Source organism: Salminus brasiliensis, chromosome 13, assembly GCF_030463535.1.
Source record: "Salminus brasiliensis chromosome 13, fSalBra1.hap2, whole genome shotgun sequence".
Classification (NCBI taxonomy): domain Eukaryota; kingdom Metazoa; phylum Chordata; class Actinopteri; order Characiformes; family Bryconidae; genus Salminus; species Salminus brasiliensis.
The window spans coordinates 23549436-23571169 of record NC_132890.1 but is presented as its reverse complement, the minus strand read 5'-3'; the positions used below and the strand labels follow the sequence as shown (position 1 = coordinate 23571169).

Sequence of the window (21734 nt, the reverse complement as noted above, 5' to 3'; positions counted from 1 at the left end):
GGCCTCTGTCCTTTTCCACCCTACATCACTTAGTAAGTGCACTTCATAAACAGAGCGATTAGGAACACCGCCACGGAAACTGACCAACTCGTAGCAACAGTCTCCTCCCTCCCCAAACAACAACACTGCTCTGCTGTGGACGAGTGAAGGACAGTCCGAATAGGTCCAGGACAGCGAGGAGAAATAAAACACGCTTAAATTAAAACACGAGCTTTGTGTAAGCAAGTCAAATGTACATTTTATACAAGCAGAAGGGGACCTCGTCAGCGGACCTCGCTGGTAGCTCACAGTATGAGTGGGGGACGTGATGGTTCCTCTGGCAGCTCAGCTGCTGCTGTATTCTTGGGACACTTTCATGCGGAGAGGGCTTATTTCGGCCTTTTTAGACGTTTTACTTGCCGATTTGTGGCACTTTGCCCACGCTTGCCCCCGTTTTGCTGAGGTTTCACCCTTGTTTTGCCACTCCGAGCATCCCGGCTGTGTCCACTCGTCGCCGTCTCTGCAGCGCCCTCTAGCGGCACCTAAACTTTGCTTTCCTCCCCTCTCTTCACTTCCTGTTTTCTGAGGAGGCTTTTAACTCAGATACTTTTTCATTTCGCCTTTGCTCGCTTTCTCTATTTTCGCCACTTTGTCTGTATTTTCGCTTGAAACCAGCGGGACATCTTTTTGGAAGCAAGGCGGAGGTCGAGCCATCACATACACACTTTTTTATACAGGCTTTTAAATGGAGGATCAGCTGGACTCGACTGAACTGACGGCCCCGATGGATTTTACGTAGATTTCTTCGTGTGTTTGCTTGTTTGTTTGTTTGTTTGTTTGTTTGTTAGCCTGTTTGCTGTGTCTGTATTTTTTCTTCTTTTCAGTAAGATATTCCTACACCTTTTCTACTTTCAATGGCTGACCACTTCTTTTTTTCAGCAAAGCAGCCATGAAGCAGCTCCAAGTCTATAGGAATCTCTTCACTGTGACTCTTTCTGTTTCTTATGTGACCTTTTTTTAATCATTGCTTGTTTTCCTGAGTCTTTATTGGCCCACTCAGAATCACCATGGCCGAGCTGCAGCGCCCAACACTCTGCTGCTGCCGGAAGGTGCTGACTGTGCCCACTAAGCCCACAGAACCCCCTCGGGCTTTGGGGCAATGTCACCTGGTTGATGTGGCCTCAGCCTCCAACTTCCACAGCTTCCGGCTGAGGCATTTCCACCTGGACCTCAACATCAACTTTGCCCTCAAGAGGATGACCGGGTGGCAGGTCCTGGAGCTGGTGCCCGTTCAGCCGGGCGTCCAGTCGCTGGTGTTGGACGCCCACCCTTCCTTACTGATCCATTCCATTGACTGTAAAGTGCCTGGGGCGTCTGGAGACCCTGATCACTTCCTCTCCCTCTCGTACCGGGTAGACCCTTTCACCGACTATGGCTCCTCTCTGAATATCACCTTGCCTGCTGCTGTGATTCGGCTGCATCGGGCTTTTCGGGTCACCATCCGCTACACTACCACAGACGGGCCTGCGGTAAGGCCCAAACCGAGCCAGCTGACGGAGTGAAATTAATACCTGCTATTAATAACAGTGTGACATGTGGCTATTGTTCAGAGCGTGGCAGCGAATGACACTATTCATGTACAGTCATTTGGAGTGGTTTTCTCCCCTTATTTGTAATGCAGACTTACCGGTAAACCTACATGTGTCTTCTGCGGTTTACAGGGAATGTTGAAGAATGGTAAATTAGTGGCATATATATATATATATATATAAACTTTTGGGGCCTTGCATGTACCCCTCCTTCTTGAATGGATTTAAAAAAATGCTTCTCAAAATGTCCATGTAAAACAGTGTCTCCGTCATCAAGCAGTGTATTCATAAACTTTTGGTGTAGGAACTTTCTGTGAGGGAACTTTTAGAGGCGTCGATCTTCTTACTGGATGACTGGTTCTATTCACCACCACCACGGAGAACAGTTCTGCCTCTGAAAGTGTCTGTAAAATGATGCGTTTCACACCCCACAACTCTGAATGACCTTGTTTGCTTGTAAAATTGGTGGAATTGTCCTTTGACTAGAAAAGTCAGGGTCCTTTATGAGGTTGGTTAAATGACTGGTCTGTGAAGTGAGCTTGGATGCTAGTGAGTCTGAGTGTTGAGCCTTCTGGAGGTGTTGTAGGCGTAATTGAGCAAAGCCTTGATGAAGGGGGTGCCTACTTGATGACCCCTGTGAAGGGCTTAGCTGCATTCTTGTCATCTAATTTTGTGTTGTCCTGTTAACTGAGATGTCTGGAGTTGCTTTAGGTGGAGTTTGTGCAGCTCCACTGAAAACTGAAGAACCAAACCTCAGACACCAGTCATCCTGGCCGAATGACTACGTCAGGTGTAAGAGGAAAACTGCTCCTTTACCTTTCAGTGTCGGTCGGAATATGCCATCATGAACAACATTTATACAGGCTTGTACTGAGTGTCCCTCAGCTGAGACGTTCTTGACCGCTAAGGGGTTCCACATGAACGGCATGAATAGTAGGGATTGACGTGTTCCCTTCTGCAAATTACTGAGAACTAGGCTGCTTAGTCCGTGATTTTGACGACACAAACGCATTCCTGGAAGGCCGAGTTGACCCAGTTTCAGGGTCAGTCCCAGGGCTGGGCTGAGTAACGCCATCGACCAATTAGAGTTCAGGGAAAAAGAAAAATGAAACAGCAGAGAAGGAACCGCCAGACGCTGTGGGTATAGTGTAATGCTAACACCACAACCGTTACCTCACAAACTAAATCACATGGTCTTTCGTCAGTTCAGTGTTGCGTAGAGGGTTGGATAGATGATTAATTAAATGTAATCGTCATTAGAGCTAAATATATTAGAACGCAAACGACGACATAACAAAGGACATGAAGCTAGCAGCTAAAATAAAATATTCAATGTAAATTGATATTTGGAGATATTGACTGATGACTAGATGAATAAAAATCTTTCAGACTAGCACAGTCTATAGGCAATGCGATAAGTATCACGATACAGGGGTTACATATCAATATATTGCGATACTTTTTTATTTAATTTTTTTGCTTGTTTAACACATTTTAGGAAAATTGTCATAGTATAAAAGCCCCTATCTGCATAAAATCTGAGTAAAAGAAAAATTAACTTTTTATCCAATCAGAACAGTGGGATCTAAAAAGTACAGGACTGCCTAGAGGTCGGGGTTTAAACACAACACAAAATGAACTACTGTCTGCAACCAGTCTTTGCTTGTAAACTATTTATTCTAAACTGATACTGTGTTTTTAAGAATCGATACAGTATTGCGATACTTAATATTGCAATACCTCGATACCTACCTCAATATCTATTTTCTTGCACCCCTAATTCTGATACAATCCATACTGTAGCCAGTGATTAGAATAATGATAATCCTGATGTATTCAGTGATACGATATATGAAATGTTCTGATAATCTTCAGTTTCAAAAAGCAGAGAATAATTAAGTTAAAAATAAATGATAGGGCAAACGTGGTCCACAAGTTGTTCAACATCAGCAGCCCTGGCAAGAGCAGAAGAGGTGTAGAGTCTGTTCAGTAAATCAGAGGTATCAGTGGTGAATCACTGTTCAGTAACGCAATTTACCCCATGCTGATTGGTCTTCATATTGTCATTGTCACACTTTTTTGACTGACTGGCAGTGAATCTGGCAGTTCTTTACATTGTGTCTCAATTTCATGATGAACGGACCAATAGAAGTGCTCCAAAATGACGTGGAATTAAATCTTTTTACATTGACCCCCATTGAAAGTTAAGAGGGTAAAGTTGTCGTTTTGGAGATACACGGTTTTTGCGTGACCTCTTGCAATAATGTGACCTTGGGTGGTGACTTTGACATCTGGTTGCTTTTGTTGGATTATTATTATTAGTTTGTATATATTTACCTTGATTTATTAGCAGCTTGGTCAGAGTGCTCACAGTATGATTGGTTAGAAAGCCCAGTTGCATAAGGCAGAACTTCTATGATCAGAACAGCAAATTCCAATATATCAGTTTAATGTAAAATGAACGCTATTGGTCGATGGCTCTTTTTTTTTTTTTTTTTTTTTTTTAAGTTATGACTTTTGAATCACTTAAGATATACTTTACATATAACCGTAGGCTATCTTGCTCAAACTACCATCTCTATATCTACGAAAATGATCAAGAAACCGTGTTCTGTGCAGCACTACAGAGCAGCCAACCCTAAACATTTTGTACCTTTCTGCATGATTGCTTGTCTGTTTGATTGGTTACACTTTGTAACATTGTTCTGGTCTCTCTTTCAGATCTGGTGGTTGGACACAGAGCTAACGTGTGGTCAGACTCGACCGTTGGTCTTCACTCAGGGTCACTCTGTGTGCAATCGTTCCTTTTTCCCCTGCTTCGATACTCCGGCTGTCAAAAGCACCTATTCGGCCACCGTAAGGGTGAGTGTGGATCCTCTCCTCACTATTCTCTTCCTAAACCATCTATTATATCCTATCGTCATTGTAATGCAAAAACTTTAAATTGGCAACAAAAACGCTTTGTAACTGTTAAAGAGAGTGAAGGTGAAAATATTTCATTCTTTTTATTACAAATATTTTATTAGTCTTTTTGGAACATGTCTTTTGGTTCGTTTATCATGAAATTGTGACGCATTGTAATGAAGAACTGCCAGATTATTAACATTATTAACACAGAAGGTTTTTGCGTGACTGTGATGTTTTACTACCTTGTTTTTTTCTGTTGATACCAGTGTTTTTATCATTTTTCCTGTTGGGCCCTGTCCACACACATTCAGAGGTTTACCTCCCTCTGTTTATAAAATTATTTCCATCTACACAGAGACAAAAACACTTGCATGAGCATGTTAGCCCTTTATGGGGTGATGGTAACTCATAAAGAGAGACCACAAGCTACCACAAAGAAGAAAGAAACACACAATCCCACATTACACACTTCTCCCAAGTCACCAAACTATGAAATCAAAATCTGAACAGAGCATAAGAGATATGTAATAGAACAGTATTTATTCATATGTGGGCATCTGAAATCTGGTGCTCTCTGCATGTAGACATTGTAGTTTTTTTTGACTTGTGTAGTTAACTATATTGAGAGTAAGGAGGTATTTGAGATTGAGCCAGAAACATGCATGCGTTGTGATGTTGTCAGCATTTTCATAGAGTTTTAGTTTTAGTTTTCCTGGTTCACAACACGACAACACTGAAAACAAAAATCTCTACCTTGGAGAGCACTTTTAGAAAGCTCCATTTTCAGTGACCAAAAACAGCATTTTCATGTGGACGGGAGGCCAAAACCCAGACAAAATCCCCCTTATTTTCTGTTTGCATATATACCTTCAAAAATAAATCTCTTGAATGAAAATAAGTGTTACAATTATGACAGTAAGCTGACTACATTTACCAATATTACAGGAGAAACATGATATATTTGCAAATATTACATTTTATAGTGCTATAATCCGACATTTAAAATACTGCCCAAATGTTTTAATAAAAATGTAGTATATTTATAACATACTTTCAAGCTAGTTTAGAGACCAATTTTGGTTCCAAATTTCTCCTGGACGCCTTCATTTGTCCAATTTCATCCCCAGCTCACCTGATTTAACTTTATGAAAAACTGATTTGTCAAACCAGGTGTTGGATGATGACTATAAATATTACTTAGACTCTCATGAGGAGAGCTTTGTAGATGTTTTATTGAACACTGTGAATGTTTTTAGTATTTATTCTAATATCAGTGTTTTACAGTGTTAAACATACTGCTCTGATAAGGAGCTCTATTCTACTGTTCACATGCACCTAAAACTACTGCACAGTACTGTATTTTATTTTTACTGTAAATGATGAAACCACACTAAGAGTTTCACTTTCTAAATGTGTCATGTGTTCTTTTTTTATCTCTCTTCAACTTTACGATCCTTTTTTAGTGTCTCATACTACTCCGCTTCTCACGCTTCTCGTAATAGCATGCTCCGAGCTAATGCTGTCGTCTCAGTTTCTACTGTATATGTGTGTGTGTGTGTGTGTGTGTGTGTGTGTGTGTGTGTGTGTGTGTGTGTGTGTGTGTGTGTTCTGACAGGTTCCAGATGGAGTGACAGTGCTGATGAGTGCCTCCAGAAGTGCATACTCCAAGCAAGACCGGCTGTTCCAGTTCTCTATGGAGTATCCTGTCCCAGCATACCTGGTGGCCCTGGTGGCCGGAGACCTACAGCACGCTGACATCGGGCCCAGGTCTGTGTGTTGGAGATACACATCACTGTTAATAATCACATATTATTACTTTTTCTTCAATGTACATTGAAATATAACATTTTATGTACAAACCGGATTCCCAAAAAGTTGGGACACTAAACAAATTTGTGAATAAAAACTGAATGCAATGATGTGGAGATGGCAAATGTCAATATTTTATTCATAATAGAACATAGATGACAGATCATAAGTTAGATCTTAGTAAATGTAACATTTTAAAAGAGAAATATGTTGATTCAAAATTTCATGGCGTCAACAAATCCCAAAAAAGTTGGGACAAGTAGCAATAAGTGGCTGGAAAAAGGAAATTGAGCATATAACGAACAGCTGTAAGACCAATTAACACTAATTAAGTCAATTGACAACATGATTGGGTATAAAAAGAGCTTCTCAGAGTGTCAGTGTCTCTGTGAAGCCAAGATGGATCACCAATTCCACCATTGTTGCACAGAAAGATAGTGCAGCAATACCAGAATGGTGTTACCCAGCGTAAAATAGCAAAGACTTTTAAGTTATCATCATCAACCGTGCTTAACATCATCAAAAGATTCAGAGAATCTGGAACAATCGCTGTGCGTAAGGGTCAAGGCTGTAAAACTCTACTGGATGCTTGTGATCTCCGGGCCCTTAAACGTCACTGCACCTCAAACAGGAATGCCACTGTCAAGGAAATAACAGAATGGGCTCAGGAATACTTCCAGAAATCATTGTCAGTGAACACAATCCACCGTGCCATCCACCGTTGCCAGCTGAAACTCTACAGTGCAAAGAGGAAGCCATTTCTAAGCAAGCTCCACAAGCTCAGACGTTTGCACTGGGCCAGGGGTCTTTTAAAATGGAGTGTGGCAAAATGGAAGACTGTTCTGTGGTCAGGTCGGAGTCATGATTTGAAGTTCTTTATGGAACACTGGGACGCCATGTCATCCGGACCAGAGAGGACGAGGATAACCCAAGTTGTTATCAACGCTCCGTTCAGAAGCCTGCATCACTGATGGTATGGGGTTGCATGAATGCTTGTGGCATGGGCAGCTTGCATGTCTGGAGAGGCACCATTAATGCAGAGAACTATGTTCAGGTTCTAGAACAACATATGCTCCCATCTAGACGTCATCTCTTTCAGGGAAGACCCTGCATTTTTCAACAAGATAATGCCAGACCACATTCTGCAGCAATCACAACATCATGGCTACGTAGGAGAAGGATCCGGGTACTGAAATGGCCAGCCTGCAGTCCAGATCTTTCACTTATAGAGAACATTTGACTCATCATAAAGAGGAAGGTGCGACAAAGAAGGCCCAAGACGATTGAACAGTTAGAGGCCTGTATTAGACATGAATGGGAGAGCATTCCTATTTCTAAACTTGAGAAACTGGTCTCCTCTGTACCCAGACGTCTGCTGAGTGTTGTAAGAAGAAGGGGGGATGCCACACAGTGGTAAAAATGGCCTTGTCCCAACTTTTTTGGGATTTGTTGACGCCATGAAATTTTGAATCAACATATTTCTCCTTTAAAATGTTACATTTACTCAGATTAAACTTTTGATCTGTCATCTATGTTCTATTACGAATAAAGTATTGACATTTGCCATCTCCACATCATTGCATTCAGTTTTTATTCACAATTTGTTTAGTGTCCCAACTTTTTGGGAATCCGGTTTGTATTATTAACTGAACTTAAAACATGGTTTGTACATCTACAACATGTTTGTATATGTTTTGTTTAATATTTTGCAAAATATTAATTTATTAAATATATTGTATACTATAATTGTTATATACAATATACAAGTTATGTCAGGTTGTCTTAAGACAACAATACAAGTTGTTCTAAATATTGTTTTCTAAAGCATGATTCTGGAGATGTCCTAAAACTTCTTACTTAACTACCTTTTATAGATTCCTGCTAATTATTTAAAACGTGCAAACCATTTAAAGTATTTATGTTTTTTTCTGCAATAAAATTGGGATGATTTGTAATGTATATCATTTTTATATAATTTTTAAAAATATTATTATTAATATTTTTTTTTTCATTTTTTTTATTGTGGTGTTGTGTGTTGTTGCAGGAGTCGTGTGTGGGCTGAGCGCTGTATTCTGACCTGTGCAGTCAGTAAGCTGGGGGGCAGTGTGGAGCGCTGCCTCAATGTGGCAGAGGAACTGTTTGGGCCTTATGTATGGGGGAGGTCAGTGTTGTGTTGTAACACAACACAGGACAATACATTGTATTGTAACATGCTTAGTAGTTAATTAATTGTTTTAATTATGACAATGTAATTATGTACATTATCTGCCCATTTAAAATATGTATGGATATGTTGTGTTTGTGTACAATTTAAAGGAATGCAAAATGTAAAAACAGTTCAGATCAACACAGATATATTAATATTGCACTTTTCACAATGAAAGTTGTTACAAAGCAACTTTACAGCTTGGAGCAATCCAGAGGTGGCTAAAAGGAAGAAAGCTTGAGATGAACCAGGACTCAATAGGGAAACCCATCCTCCTTTGGTCGACACCAGATAGCACAAAAAGCCATAGCACAACAAAAATAACTGGACAGAAAGACTGAGCGAATAAAGAGCTTTAGTTAATATGACAACAGGTTATGAGAATGTGAGAGTTTAGGACACATGCTTAGTGTTAATGTCAGACTCCATGAAGGTAACAGTCACATGCACAGCTATGTGGTATCTAATGTGACATAAAGGAGTCAATGGGAGGATCCAAAGCAGGACAGCATCACAGTGGGCAGCAGGGTTGTGACAGAAGAAAACAGAAAGCAAGGGAAAACAAATGGGTTAGAAGGATTGTGGCAAATATTGGCAAATTAATACAGCAGGAGAGCCTGAACCAGGGGGTAGGCAGGCAGCAGCACCAAACCATGAGTGGACTTGCACCTGCATCAAGCAAAATCTGTGCTTTCTACTTGTTTAATTAAACTATAAGTGAGAAATGTGTTTCAAGGCCATAAAGTCATGGCAGACTCAGGATTAACAAGTTTATTTAAAATTGACAAAATGCTGCTGTCTAATCTTTGTGCTGGTACCAGTAAAGTTAACCACCTTTGAGCGACGTACAAGGCTTATTGTCTGCATTTATATGTATTATACATGAGAACACCTGACTCTAACAAGTAATGGAGGTTTATACTCCCCAGTAAAGGTGCATGTATTTGTCACTGTACAGTGTAGACTGTACAGCGAAATGTGTCCTCCGCATTTAACCCATCTGGTAGTGAACACACACTCACACACACACACATGTGTTAGGGGCAGTGAGTACACACACACCCAGAGCGGCGGGCAGCCAACTCTAGCGCCCGGGGAGCAGAGATGGTAAAGGGCCTTGCTCAAGGGCCCAACAGTGGCAGCTTGCCGAGCCCGGGAATCAAACCCACAACCCTGTTATCGATATCCCGGCGCTCTAACCGCTGAGCCACCACTGCCTTTATGCTAATTGCATGCCTAAATCAACTCGCACTCCTCAAACTGTGTAGAGACATTCAGTAAGCTCTAATAGATTTGCTTATGTGCTTTCATACACTGTTATTTATAACTAACTATCACTGCCATTCTGTCTCTCCTGCAGGTATGACATTGTGTTCCTGCCCCCCTCTTTCCCCATCGTGGCAATGGAGAACCCATGTCTGACTTTCATCATCTCCTCCATCCTGGAGAGTCAGGAGTTCCTGTTAATCGATGTCATCCATGAGATCGCTCATGGCTGGTTCGGAAATGCTGTCACCAATGCCACCTGGGAGGAGATGTGGCTCAGCGAGGGGCTCGCAACTTACGCACAGAGACGAATCACTACAGAGGCCTATGGTATTCACACATACACACACACACACACACACACACAATCCTGTGATTGTGGACACTTAGTTTTTCAGCCATTTTGGTTTTGTTTTTGTTGAGAACCTGAGAGAAGAACTGACAACATTTCCTCTTGTTGTGATTTCAGAACTCAGTTAAACCTTTCAGGTGTTTAAACCATCCAAAAAGCTTTAATTTGTGTTTTTAATCAGTTCATATCAAATGTATTTAAATATTTAAATAGCACAACAAATGTTGTTCGGGTCTGAGCCTCTTTTGAACAAGCCAAAGTTGTCCGTGGCAAGGAACAACTCAACTAAAACTGAGCACACTGAGCAAACCAAGCTAAATTGAACATACCCTTTTGCCTCATACACACCTGTGCACTGAGAAACATCACTACATAGGCCTACAGAATGCACAAACGCACCCTTCTGCAGCAGTTACAACAGAAAGCTCAGTCACACTAATGTTCATGGTCACTGTGTTCTGCTCAGTGATTCAAGGCTGGTTTCCCATCTTTTATTCAGTGTTTTCAAGGTTTTTTGTGTTTATTGTAGGAGAGGCCTTAACCTGTCTGGAGACTGTCTTCCGCCTAGACGCTCTGCACAGACAGATGCGTCTCCTAGGAGACAACAACCCAGTGAGCAAGCTTCAGGCCAAGTTTGAGCCAGGTAGGTTCAGCCGTACATGACTTTTCTAACACACACGGTTTCATAGACAACCATGTTTGTAACAGAGATGTGTGAGCATGAGGAACCTTTTAAAGGTCTAAGGAACCTTTTAAAGGTCTAAAGAACCTTCGTAACATGTCAAGTCAAGTCAAGTCAAATTTATTTGTATAGCGCTTTTTACAACTGTTGTCGTCACAAAGCAGCTTCACATAATTAGTACTTAATAAAGAACAGAGACAGAGAAGAAAGAAGGAATAACATGAAGCGTCAAAGACCCCCGTGAGCAAGCCAACGGCGACAGTGGCAAGGAAAAACTCCCTCAGAGCTGGAGGAAGAAACCTTGGGAGGAACCAAGACTCACAAGGGGGACCCATCCTCCTCTGGCCAGACTGTTTTAAACATTAATGATAAAAATTACCAAAGCAAATACAACAGAAAGTTAACATAAAGGTTCTTTACCAGTTTAAAAAGCTCTTCACACTCTACTTCACATCTCCATAACAAACATGGTTATTTCTAGAACCAAAAAGAGGGATTTTGTGGCATTGCACATATAACCATTTAAACAGTCTTTTTTAAGTTAACTTCAGTTCTGGAGGCTGAAATTACATTGAGAAGACACCAGTAGCTCATTCTAATGCATATCTAGGGATTTGTTAATGCATTTGTTGACCCTTTAAGTCATGCATGAGTGTACTGTGTTTTCTTCTCCAGGTGTCAACCCCAGCAGTCTAATGAATCTGTTCACCTATGAAAAAGGCTTCTGCTTTGTTTCGTATCTCTCCCAGCTGTGTGGAGACATCAAAAAGTTTGACACTTTTCTTAAGGTAAGAGAAAGACCTTTTTTGGGTAAGAAAACACCTACACTGTGTAGTTGTGTAGGAAAGTTTGGGCAATTCTGCTCAAATTGCATATTGTTTCTGTTATACAAAAAACTTTTACAGGAGAAGAAACTTTCAGTGGAAATGTATTTGATGTAAAAAGATTTAATTTGACTAATTTTGAAGCATTTCTATTAGTCCATGCATTATACAATTGACACAATATGAAGACCAACTGCCAGGTTCACATTATGTAAAAACAAAAAAAGGGAAAATGGACATACAAGGTTTCTGTGTGACAGCGACACAATGTTGATGTAGGTATAAATTGTCTTCTAGAGAGTATAACTAATCCTCTGCAGAGACACTTACTATATATATATTCAAATAGTTATGATTATTTGCAAAATATCACATATTGGAACAAACAATTATGAACAAATTAATTGTGATTAAATGTGAGGTTTTCTGTGGAGGATCCTGTGGAGGATGGGTTTGCTTGTTTTTATTCAAAAAACAAGCATGTCCAAACATTTGCATACATTACATTTTGCACACTTATTCACTCACATGCATAGATTTCATAGGGTTTTCATACAAATGAGTGTTTCTCGGTTTGAAAAGATTATGTTTATTTGCAATACATGCACATGTTGGATCTGCTGTCTTTGTGAGGACCTTCCATTGACATGGCGATTACTGTATCTAATAACATTACCCCTAAGCCTGGGCGGTATAACGGTAGTACCGTATACCGTGGTATTTTAAAAATGTTGACGGTATATCCAAACGAGGACAGTATTTTAAAATGACGACGTATCTGATGTCCGAATTCTGTTCTGTGTCTATCTAGTACATGGCCTCATAAGCTTATTCCCCCATGTGCATTTAAGAGAGCCACAAGGTAGGACGCTGCGGGAGCTCACTGATTAGTGATGTCACCCTCTGAAAACAGGTGGGGAAGAAAAAACAAGCCCAGCGTATTTGCGAGTTTAGTGGTACTTAGTTCGACTAAAAACAAGCAAACCTGCATGGACCAGTCTACTAAATGTGCCTGAAAACACCCCTAAAACCATTCACTCATTCGCTCACACATATCTAAGCCTCGATAGCCAGCTGCTAGTCCAAACACAGCAGAACCTGTTCTCACTTCACCTTTCTTACTCCATACACCAGTCGCTTGACTTCGCTCTCTCAGACATGAGTTTTTATTGTCAACACTTTTGTCAGTAGCTCAGTAGTTGGTCAACAGCAGCTGCACCAGGCTGCCTGATATTCATAGCCAAGCTTTGTCACCCTGTTAGCAAACTGAATGTTGTATTTGGTTATTTATCTGTTTTAAAATAAGGCAGGATGAGATTGTATGGACACCATGTAAACGTAAGACCACCCATGTTAATTCTGTGTACCATGGTATTATTTTGAGATGGTTTGAAAAAAGTGGACACACCCAACCCTAACCTTAACATCAGTAACAAAGTAACGAAGTAAATCATTTGAAAAAAAAAAAAAGCATTTCAACTTATGAGAACCAAAGAAGCTGCAGATCTACATCTGGTCCTCACAAATATATGAATTTCTGCACACACACACACACACACACACACACGCGCGCAGCTCATTAATTGTTTCCTCATTGCAGGCCTACATCGAGCAGTTCAGGTTCAGCAGTGTTGTTGCCCAGGACTTGCTTGATTTCTTCCTGGGTTTCTTCCCTGAGCTGAAGGAGAGCTGTGTAGCACAGCGAGAGGGTGAGGATTTTATGCACACCACACACCCACACAATTTGTTTATGTAAAATGTCAGGATGTATCATGTCAAATAGCATATTATAATACGTATTGAAGCTGTCATACAAAATTATTTTTGCAATTTTTTTTTATATTTTTTTTACATTATCACAATTTCCTGATTAATGGACCAACAGAAATGGTCAGAAATGACTAAAATAATTTTCGTATTGACATCCATTAAAAGTTAAGACTGTAGTTTTGCTGTAGTTTTCCTAAAAGGCACATGATGATGATGTTGGCAGCATTTTGGTGCTCCTGTATATAGTCAGGAAAAACACACACGCAGCATTCCTCTCTCTGCAGTGAGGAATTATCCCGGGGAGCCAGCCATAACAACCAGCAAGGGGTCAGAGCAACATTAGTAGTATGAATCATGGAAGCTGTGCAAGTGGAAACTTAACTTCCCCCCCCAACTCTCTTTCTCTGTGGCTCAGGACTGGAGTTTGAGCGCTGGCTTAATGACTGCGGCCCCCCGTTGTGTGAACCCGATCTTTCGGCCGGGGTGGTTTTGACCAGCCCGGTCCAAAGACTGTGTGAACTCTGGGGCGTGGAGGCCCCTGACGCCCAGGCCATCGCAAGCTTTGATCTCTCCACATGGAGCACCTTCCAGACTGTGCTGTTCCTGGACCGTCTGTTGGACCGCTCACCCCTGCCTCAAGGTGCACAAATCATCTCACTCCTGCAAACCTCTTGCAGTCTTGAGTCTTAAAGGAATATTTCTATGTTTTTCAACCCAATTTCTATTCTGTACACTTTAAGTAAAATACATTTACTTTGTATTACACCACAAAGAATCATTTTAATGTGCTTAGAAAAGAACCAAACGACTCTCCCCCCACATCGCTTAAATAAATAAATAAATAAATAAAAAGAACCAAACAATCTTTTAAGTGAAGTGACGGGACAGTTGCCTCTTTAGGATGTTAGGATATGACTTGAGTGAGAAGTGAACGCCTTACTAAAAATGTTCTTCTAAGGAGTTTTCTGAGGGAAGTTCTCAGCAAGTTCTGTGGTATCCAGGTTTTTCATACCGCTTAAAATATAATTTTGGCATACTGTATAACCAAGTAGCGCAAGTAGCTTGTATAGGGGTTGCGCTTGTAAAGTGGCTTTCAAGACATTTAATCTAATGAAAGTTCTGTTTTCGTACTTGGACACCAGTGAATTAAACACTCTGCACAATTTTGATCCAGTCATTCAAAAAATGTTAAACCATCACCCTAGATAAAAGTTTTTCTATTTAGCATTAGCTTAGTTAGCTAGAATGAAAACTTTCTCCTCTCCACAGAACCCACTCAAATCTGGCTGACAGAAACCCCCACTAATAAACATTTAGACAATAATGACTTGGCTTGACTGGTGTTGAAAGCTACAGACTGAGCCACAGCGCCCCCACTCTGTGGCTCTCTTAAATGAGCGTTGGTGAATGAGTTTCTATGGCCAGGTACTGGACAGATACAGAAGACATTTGTTTAATAATACATCCTCATTTCGAGGTGCAGTCATCATATTTAAATATTGCAGTATGCCCTACCTGTAAACCGTACAATACTTTCAACAATGCCTTTAAGCAGTTAGTGTAGTGCAGAGGGTAACAGCAAAGGCTAGCTCACCACACCACACCAATAGGAATTCTTTGGTAAGACTTCTAGCTTTACATTCTTCAACCTGTATAACATGACTCACATGTAGGTCTGTCTGGATAAGAGAGTCAACTAAATGCCATAAATGTGAGTGTAAACATAACCATGAAACATGTTGCTTGTTTAAACTGTCTGTCTGTGGTTTTCAGGAAGTCTTTACAGAGTGCTCTCGTTATTCATGCTATGACATTTGGCTCATTTAGTCTTTTCTAAAGCCAGTATTACAATTCCTGTGTTTGTTGGAAAATGATTGAGTCAGTGTGACCTGGCATTTAACACTCCTCTCTGTCTCTGCAGAGGTCATGAGTCTCCTGTCAAGCTGCTACTCAGTGCTGCTGGATGAGATGAACGCAGAGGTGAGAATCCGCTGGCTGCAGATCGTGGTGCGGAACGGCTTCTATCCAGACCTGCATCGGGTCCGCAGCTTTCTCCATAAACATGTGAGTAATTCAGCGTTCTGGATATTACCCCTGAGAGATTTAGAGAGATTGCTGTTTTGCTGTGCCGGTTGTTAATATTAATTAAATTTATTAGTTGATTTACCAAATTCAGATTATAATAAAGCACCTGTTTGACCCACAGCCAGTATTATGGAGTAGATTGAAAGTTTGAAATCTGCCCTCTCAACCCAATTTCGTTGAATACCTGCTTTTAAATGTGTGTGTCTTTCCTGTTCCTCTCCTCAAACTGTGTATCAGTGTAGGTTAACTGCAGCAGATAGTCCTCGTGAATTTGTGATGCACTAAAATTGAAAACTGTGCCCCTGCTTTGCCCTAGCCTAGAAAATCCATTTGCCAGGTGTCCCTAGCCTGGTCCAGCATTTCTTGTAATTTCTTATGCCTTTGGTTGTTTTGTTTTTTTTGTTTGTTTGTTTGTTTGTTTGTTTGTTTTGGACTTGTCCATATCTTCTAAACTCCTCAAAGAAATGAGTAGACAGCTTAGTCTCTCCCTCAGTCCATCTTTCCACTATTCTTTGTCCCCTGTGACATCTATGCTTAGAAGCAGCTCTTCTTACATTTTTGTTTAATTGTATTTCACTCCTAGCTCATTAGCTATATTCCATCGACTTTCTGCGCAATTTACAAAAGTCAAAACTTAAAACACGCAAAACATTTAGTTTTTTATTTGTTTTTGGTTTTTTAAATGTCCTTTTGGGCCCTAATGCACTTTTTTGCAATAAAAATGCTTCACACGTTATGACATAATCCTTTGTAATGATTTAACCTCCCCCAGTGACCACATAGATCTTGCGTATCATATATACAGTCGGTGGTTCAGCTCCTTCACTCCCGACTGTAACCTCCTCCTCTTCTTTATACAGTTTGAGATCTGGAGCTCCAATATTTTGTTGCTTTTGTTAGTTTGGTGCTGGATGATTTATCTACAGGTCTCTAGCAATCGCCATGTAGAGTATTCTGCTGAGAAGCTGCAATCGTGGATTTAATCAGAGCAATTTTCTGCAGCTGGGCTTCAGCCTGGACTACTATGGAGTAATATAATATGTTAAATAGTGATGTTAATACCTTTGTTCAACGTGTTATTAATTAGTAACTACATTTGAATAATTATCTCATGTAACACAAATTGTAGTGTTGACTGTTGCTTTAATCTGCCTCCCGCAGACGTCCCGTATGTACACGGTGCCACTGTATGAGGATCTGTGTGGAGGAGTGATGAAGTGCTTTGCGGTGGAGGTCTTCTATCAGACTCAGGCTCGTTTACACCCCAACCTGCGCAAAACACTGCAGCAGATTCTGTTCCACACCGGCCCAGCCAGCACCTCCGCTGCTGACCCCCAGCTGGTGGACACGCCCACTGAGCCGCCAACCAGCGGGGCCATTGCCCTAAGGGACGTTAACGTCTCCGCCTGACCACTCGCACACACCTGCTGTGGACAGAAGTGGGGAGATATGAAGGAACAACTGAGTAAATGTAATTAGGGACACAATTGAGATGAGGAGGAACTGGAAAGGACTTGAACTGACCAGCTCAAACTGGACAGGAGGAGTGCATCGAGGGAGGTGTGTGTGCGTGCGTGTGTGTGTGTGTATGTGTGTATGTGTCTTCTCCAACACTGGGATTTTCTATTTAATAGTGTATTCACTCAAGCTGCTCAGGTTTGTTCAGTGTGTGTGTGTGTGTGTGTGTGTGTGTGTGTGTGTGTGTGTGTGTGATGGCTCGAATGCCATGTCCCCAGCATTGTGTGTGTGTGTGAATGTGTGTCTGGGGTTAATACGACATTGTGGTTGTGTGAGCGGGATTAGGAGTTTGAGTGTGTGTTTAATTATCCAAGCATTCAGTGTGTGAGATGGTATACAGTACTGTGAAAAAGTCAGAGCACCCTTAATTTATTTAATTTAAAGTCAAAGTATTCATTAAATTCAAGTTCTTTGTTTTCCAGCATCAGAAATAACTACTATTTCCACTATTGTGGATTTTTGTAACGGAAAATTCCACAGATGCCTCAACATCTAAATCTGATATCAGATGTTTGAGTGTTTAGAGCAGTCACTTTTCTTTTTTTACAGCTTCCATTCTTACAGGAGACACACTTCCTTCCATACCTCCAACATTCAGTCTTAAAAGCTTGGCAGCATTTTCGGATTCTCACCACCCAAGTTCTCCCAAACACCTTGAATGATGTTGAGGTCTGGATAGTCTGGACTGGGATGGTTAGCCTATTGTTCTGAAAGCTGTAGCAGGAGCTTCTTAATTTCTTCTCATTAGTCTGCTTGAGGTGGTTATGTGATCTCTGTCCAGTCAGACAAATTACCAACTCCAGACCTTCACTGATACTACTGTCTTTCTCCAATATGGAGTAATTAGTCCATTAAAACCTTCTTCCACATCTCAGATCTCCAGTTTCAGTGTTCTACTGCAAAGATCCTTCTTGTCCTCTGCTTGCCTTTCTAGGTAAGAGCTTCTTGATCACCTCCGCATCCTTTCAGACCCACAGTTTTGAATCCTCTTCTCACAGTGGAGGAAAGATGGACACTCTCCACATGGAGAGCTCTCTAAAAGATAACATTTTCAGTGTTGTTTATCTGACGTGTATCTGGGGAGGTTTTGGTGGTCATTCTATCAGAATGGGTTATCTTCCTCAGAAGGACAGGCTGGAAAATGAAGAACTTTGATAAGAGATTAAATAAATGATGAGTGTTCTCTTAGATGTTTGCACAGGATTGTATTTGACCCAAGTGCACAGTCATGTCAGTACATTATGACCACCTACCTAATAGTGGGAATAACCATTTAAGCAAAGGGTGGCAGTAGTAAGACGTTGTGGCATGGACTGCGTTAGGTGACTGAAGGTGTTTATTATGGAGGGTAAATGTTCTTCGGTGCCTCGTTAATTGCTCTGTACCGGTCACCAGAGTCGTCGTTCCTTGTTCCTCTGGCATCAGTGACCCGTGAGGCACCACTCTTATGCTGATGGGAGGCACTCAATGTGCAAGACACCCATTGTTCTCTATGCTGACTCTAGAACATCATATGGAGTTCTTCACCCGGTACCCTATTATGATGCCCTTTTGGAAATCAGTCAAATTGTGTCCTTTGCCCATGACGATCATTTTCCACTCTGCTACAACTGACTGGTGTGCTTGCTTATTTATACATGCAGCATCCCTGCCCAGCCCTAAACCAGTGCTGAATTCTTTCCAAAGCAGGGGTGGTCATTATATTCTGATGTGACTGCATGTGTGTGTGTTTAAGAGAGGATTGAGTTCCTGAATGTGAGTGTATGCAGTATGTTTGTCCACACTGATGTTTTGAAGCCATCTGTCCATCTGATCCACATTTAATGTGTGTGTGAATGTGTGTTTTACACTCTGCCTATGCACGTGTTTTAATGTGTTCGGTTTTGCACCCTTGATTACTCACAAATGCAGCTGACCCCCCCAATCATGCTGTGACTGCTAATGGACTCGGAGAGTATCGGAGAGTGACCAATACCGGAGTCTGTTATTGAACAGTCCTTATGAACAGTCAGCTGATGCTCAAGTGAAAGAAATAACACTGTGTGAAACGCCGCTCTCCATTATGCCTCTGTGAGAGTAAGACTTCCCATCATGTCTGATTTGTTTTACCTCCTGGAACTGGAAACGTAATCCCTGCCCCTCTGCTTCTCCCATGGTTTACTGGTGCTGGCCCACATCCACCACCAACCCGGCTGAATCTCCGGTGCTTCAGCGATGAGACAAGTGAGATGCCGGTGCCTTGAAAGCCTTTCGCACTGTGGAGCTCTTTAAACACTGCTGCCCAAACCAACAGCCTGTTCTTTATCCTTTAAGCCTGTGGTTCCCAACACGGGTCCTGGAGGATCCCTTGCCCTGCATATTTTAGTGTTTATTCTGCTCCCAAAACACCCACTCCAGCTAATCTTCTACTTAACAAGCAGGAAACCACTGAAATGTGCAGGGCAGGACCAGGAGCAGGGTTGGAAAACACTGCTTTAAGCCATATTTGAGTATTGTGATGCCAGTATTGTAGAGAAATCACCCATTTAGTGTAATATATGTCACATACAAAGTCATCATCATTCTGTTGACATCTTTTTTTTTTTCATTAGATAGGAACACCTAAAATACCTGCTACTTTTTAAGTAAAATACCTGCTGAAGTTTAAAGTAAAAAGCTTAAAAAATACTTTTTAAAGGGCCCATATAAAAAATGGTAGTATAAGTCAGCAAAAATGTCCACCCATCAAAGCAGAGCTGCAAAAAGTATATTTGTGATGCCACAAAATCCAATATATTTGCCTACACCGATCAGCCTAACCTCAAAACCACCTGCCTAATATTGTGTATGTCTCCCTAGTGCCGTCGAGACATGGACTCCACAAGACCTCTGTGGTACCTGGACACCATCAGATGTTAGCAGCAGATCCTTTAAGTCATATAAGTTGTGAGGTGAAGCTTCCATACCCATCAAAAAGCTGTGGGTGCCCATGACCTTGTCACTGGTTCACTGGTTCTCCTTTTTTGGAGCACTTCTGGTGGGTATACACTTTTTTTCTGTATACCAGTAACACCCCACAAGCCCTGCCTGGGGCTTTGGAGCTGTTCTGAACTTCTGGCTCTTGTCAAATTTTCAAATCTTGAAGTCCCCTTCAAGAACTGACTGTTCAGTTGCTGTCTAGTATATCCACCCCTTAACAGGTGCTACAGGAACCAGATCATCAATGTTGTCATTCACTTCACCTGTTATGACTAATCGGTATGTCTGCCTATTCGGCCTGCTGTTGGTTAGCTGTGCTCGTTCGTGTTCCGGTTGCAGCCAGGCCTGCTTTATGAATGATGCCCAATATCGGGGGGTTGAGGTTGTTGGTCTCAAGGGGACAAAATGAAGTGTTGGATATGAGCCCTTTAAAAGAGAAAGGAACGAATTGACCAATCCTGCTAACATGGCTAACGATGACCGTATACTAGTAGCTACCCGTTATGCATGATGTCATCAGCATAACGCTAACTGTTGCTGTTCACTTCTGTTCAGTGTCAGTGACATTAGCTTGTTCCAGACTAAACTGCCCTTTAAATGTCAGAGACTTCACAGTTTGCCTTTGTCCCAGTTTTGTATTGCTGGTGTAATCTAATCCCCTTTAATATTAGCAGAGGAGAAAAATGCAGAACAAATGCAATAAAAGTCTAAAAACTGTGGGCGCATGTGTGTGTATGTGTTTGTTGGGGTGGGAGGTTCCACAGAGAGGGTCTACATAATTAAGGTGGCCTTCATAAGCCCAGCTAACTGGTTTCTTTCCTCTTTTAACTGAGAATAAAAGGTGTCAAAATCTATGTTTTGGAGTTTGTTCAAGACTGGCTTACACTTCATAGAGGTTCAAACTGAACTGTGGATAATTCACTTTGGAGAAACTGATGATCTCTTGTTTCTATTCAGGATGGTTGATGCATGTTTTGACCACTAGAGGGAGCCACACACAGTTTTTTTTATTCAGGGGCAGAAAAATCAGCCCAAGGCCTGGCTCACAGGCCGCTTCAGAAGAACCGAGAAGAAGGCCTTTTCCAAGCAAGAAATAGCAGTGGATGATGTGATATTTATTGCTATTCTGTAATCATTTGCACTTGTCAGAAAATAATATTGTGGGATTATTAGAGTATCATGATATATACATATACACAGCGGTTAGCCAAGCCATTAACACAACTTCCTTGTTTCTATGCTTATCGTCCATTATATCAGCTCCACTGACCATATGTCCTTCTATAGTTCTTTAAATCCAGACTGTGGTCCATCTGTTTCTCTGCATACTTTGTTAGCCTCCTTTCACCCGGTTCTGTAATTTGGGCGGTGGGGCATTCTCAGCACTGCAGTGACACTGACGTAGTGGTGGTGGTGGTGTGTTAGTGTGTGTTGCACTGGTGCGAGTAGATCAGTTTTTAAACACTGTGTCCATTCACTGTCCACTCTATTAGACACGCCTACCTGGTTGAGTCACCTTGTAGATGTAAAGTCAGAAGCTCATCTGTTGCTGCAGAGTTTGTGTTCGTCATCCTCTTGTCCTTCATCAGCGGTCACAGGACGCTGCCCTCAGGATGCAATTGGCTGGATATTTGTGGTTGGTGGACTGTTCTCAGTCCAGCAGCGACACACACTAACACACTGAAGTGCTGAGAATGACCTACACACACAGACACACACACACACACTGCCCTCCACTATTATCATTATGACCTTTGCTATATAGGAACTGCTTGTTTAGGCCATTAAG

At 41.4% G+C, this 21734-nt stretch overlaps 1 protein-coding gene across 1 annotated transcript; it reads left to right on the top strand.

Annotated features, from left to right (window-relative positions):
- The first annotated feature begins 142 nt into the window (after positions 1 to 142).
- rnpepl1 (arginyl aminopeptidase like 1) lies at positions 143 to 20799 on the top strand. Its single transcript, XM_072695284.1, has 11 exons — positions 143 to 1508; positions 4290 to 4430; positions 6091 to 6242; positions 8329 to 8445; positions 9851 to 10086; positions 10638 to 10751; positions 11466 to 11578; positions 13215 to 13323; positions 13800 to 14024; positions 15306 to 15448; positions 16631 to 20799. The coding sequence occupies exons 1-11, from the start codon at positions 1047 to 1049 to the stop codon at positions 16877 to 16879; spliced, it is 2061 nt and encodes a 686-aa protein (XP_072551385.1). The 5' UTR covers positions 143 to 1046; the 3' UTR covers positions 16880 to 20799.
- Positions 20800 to 21734: the final 935 nt, after the last annotated feature.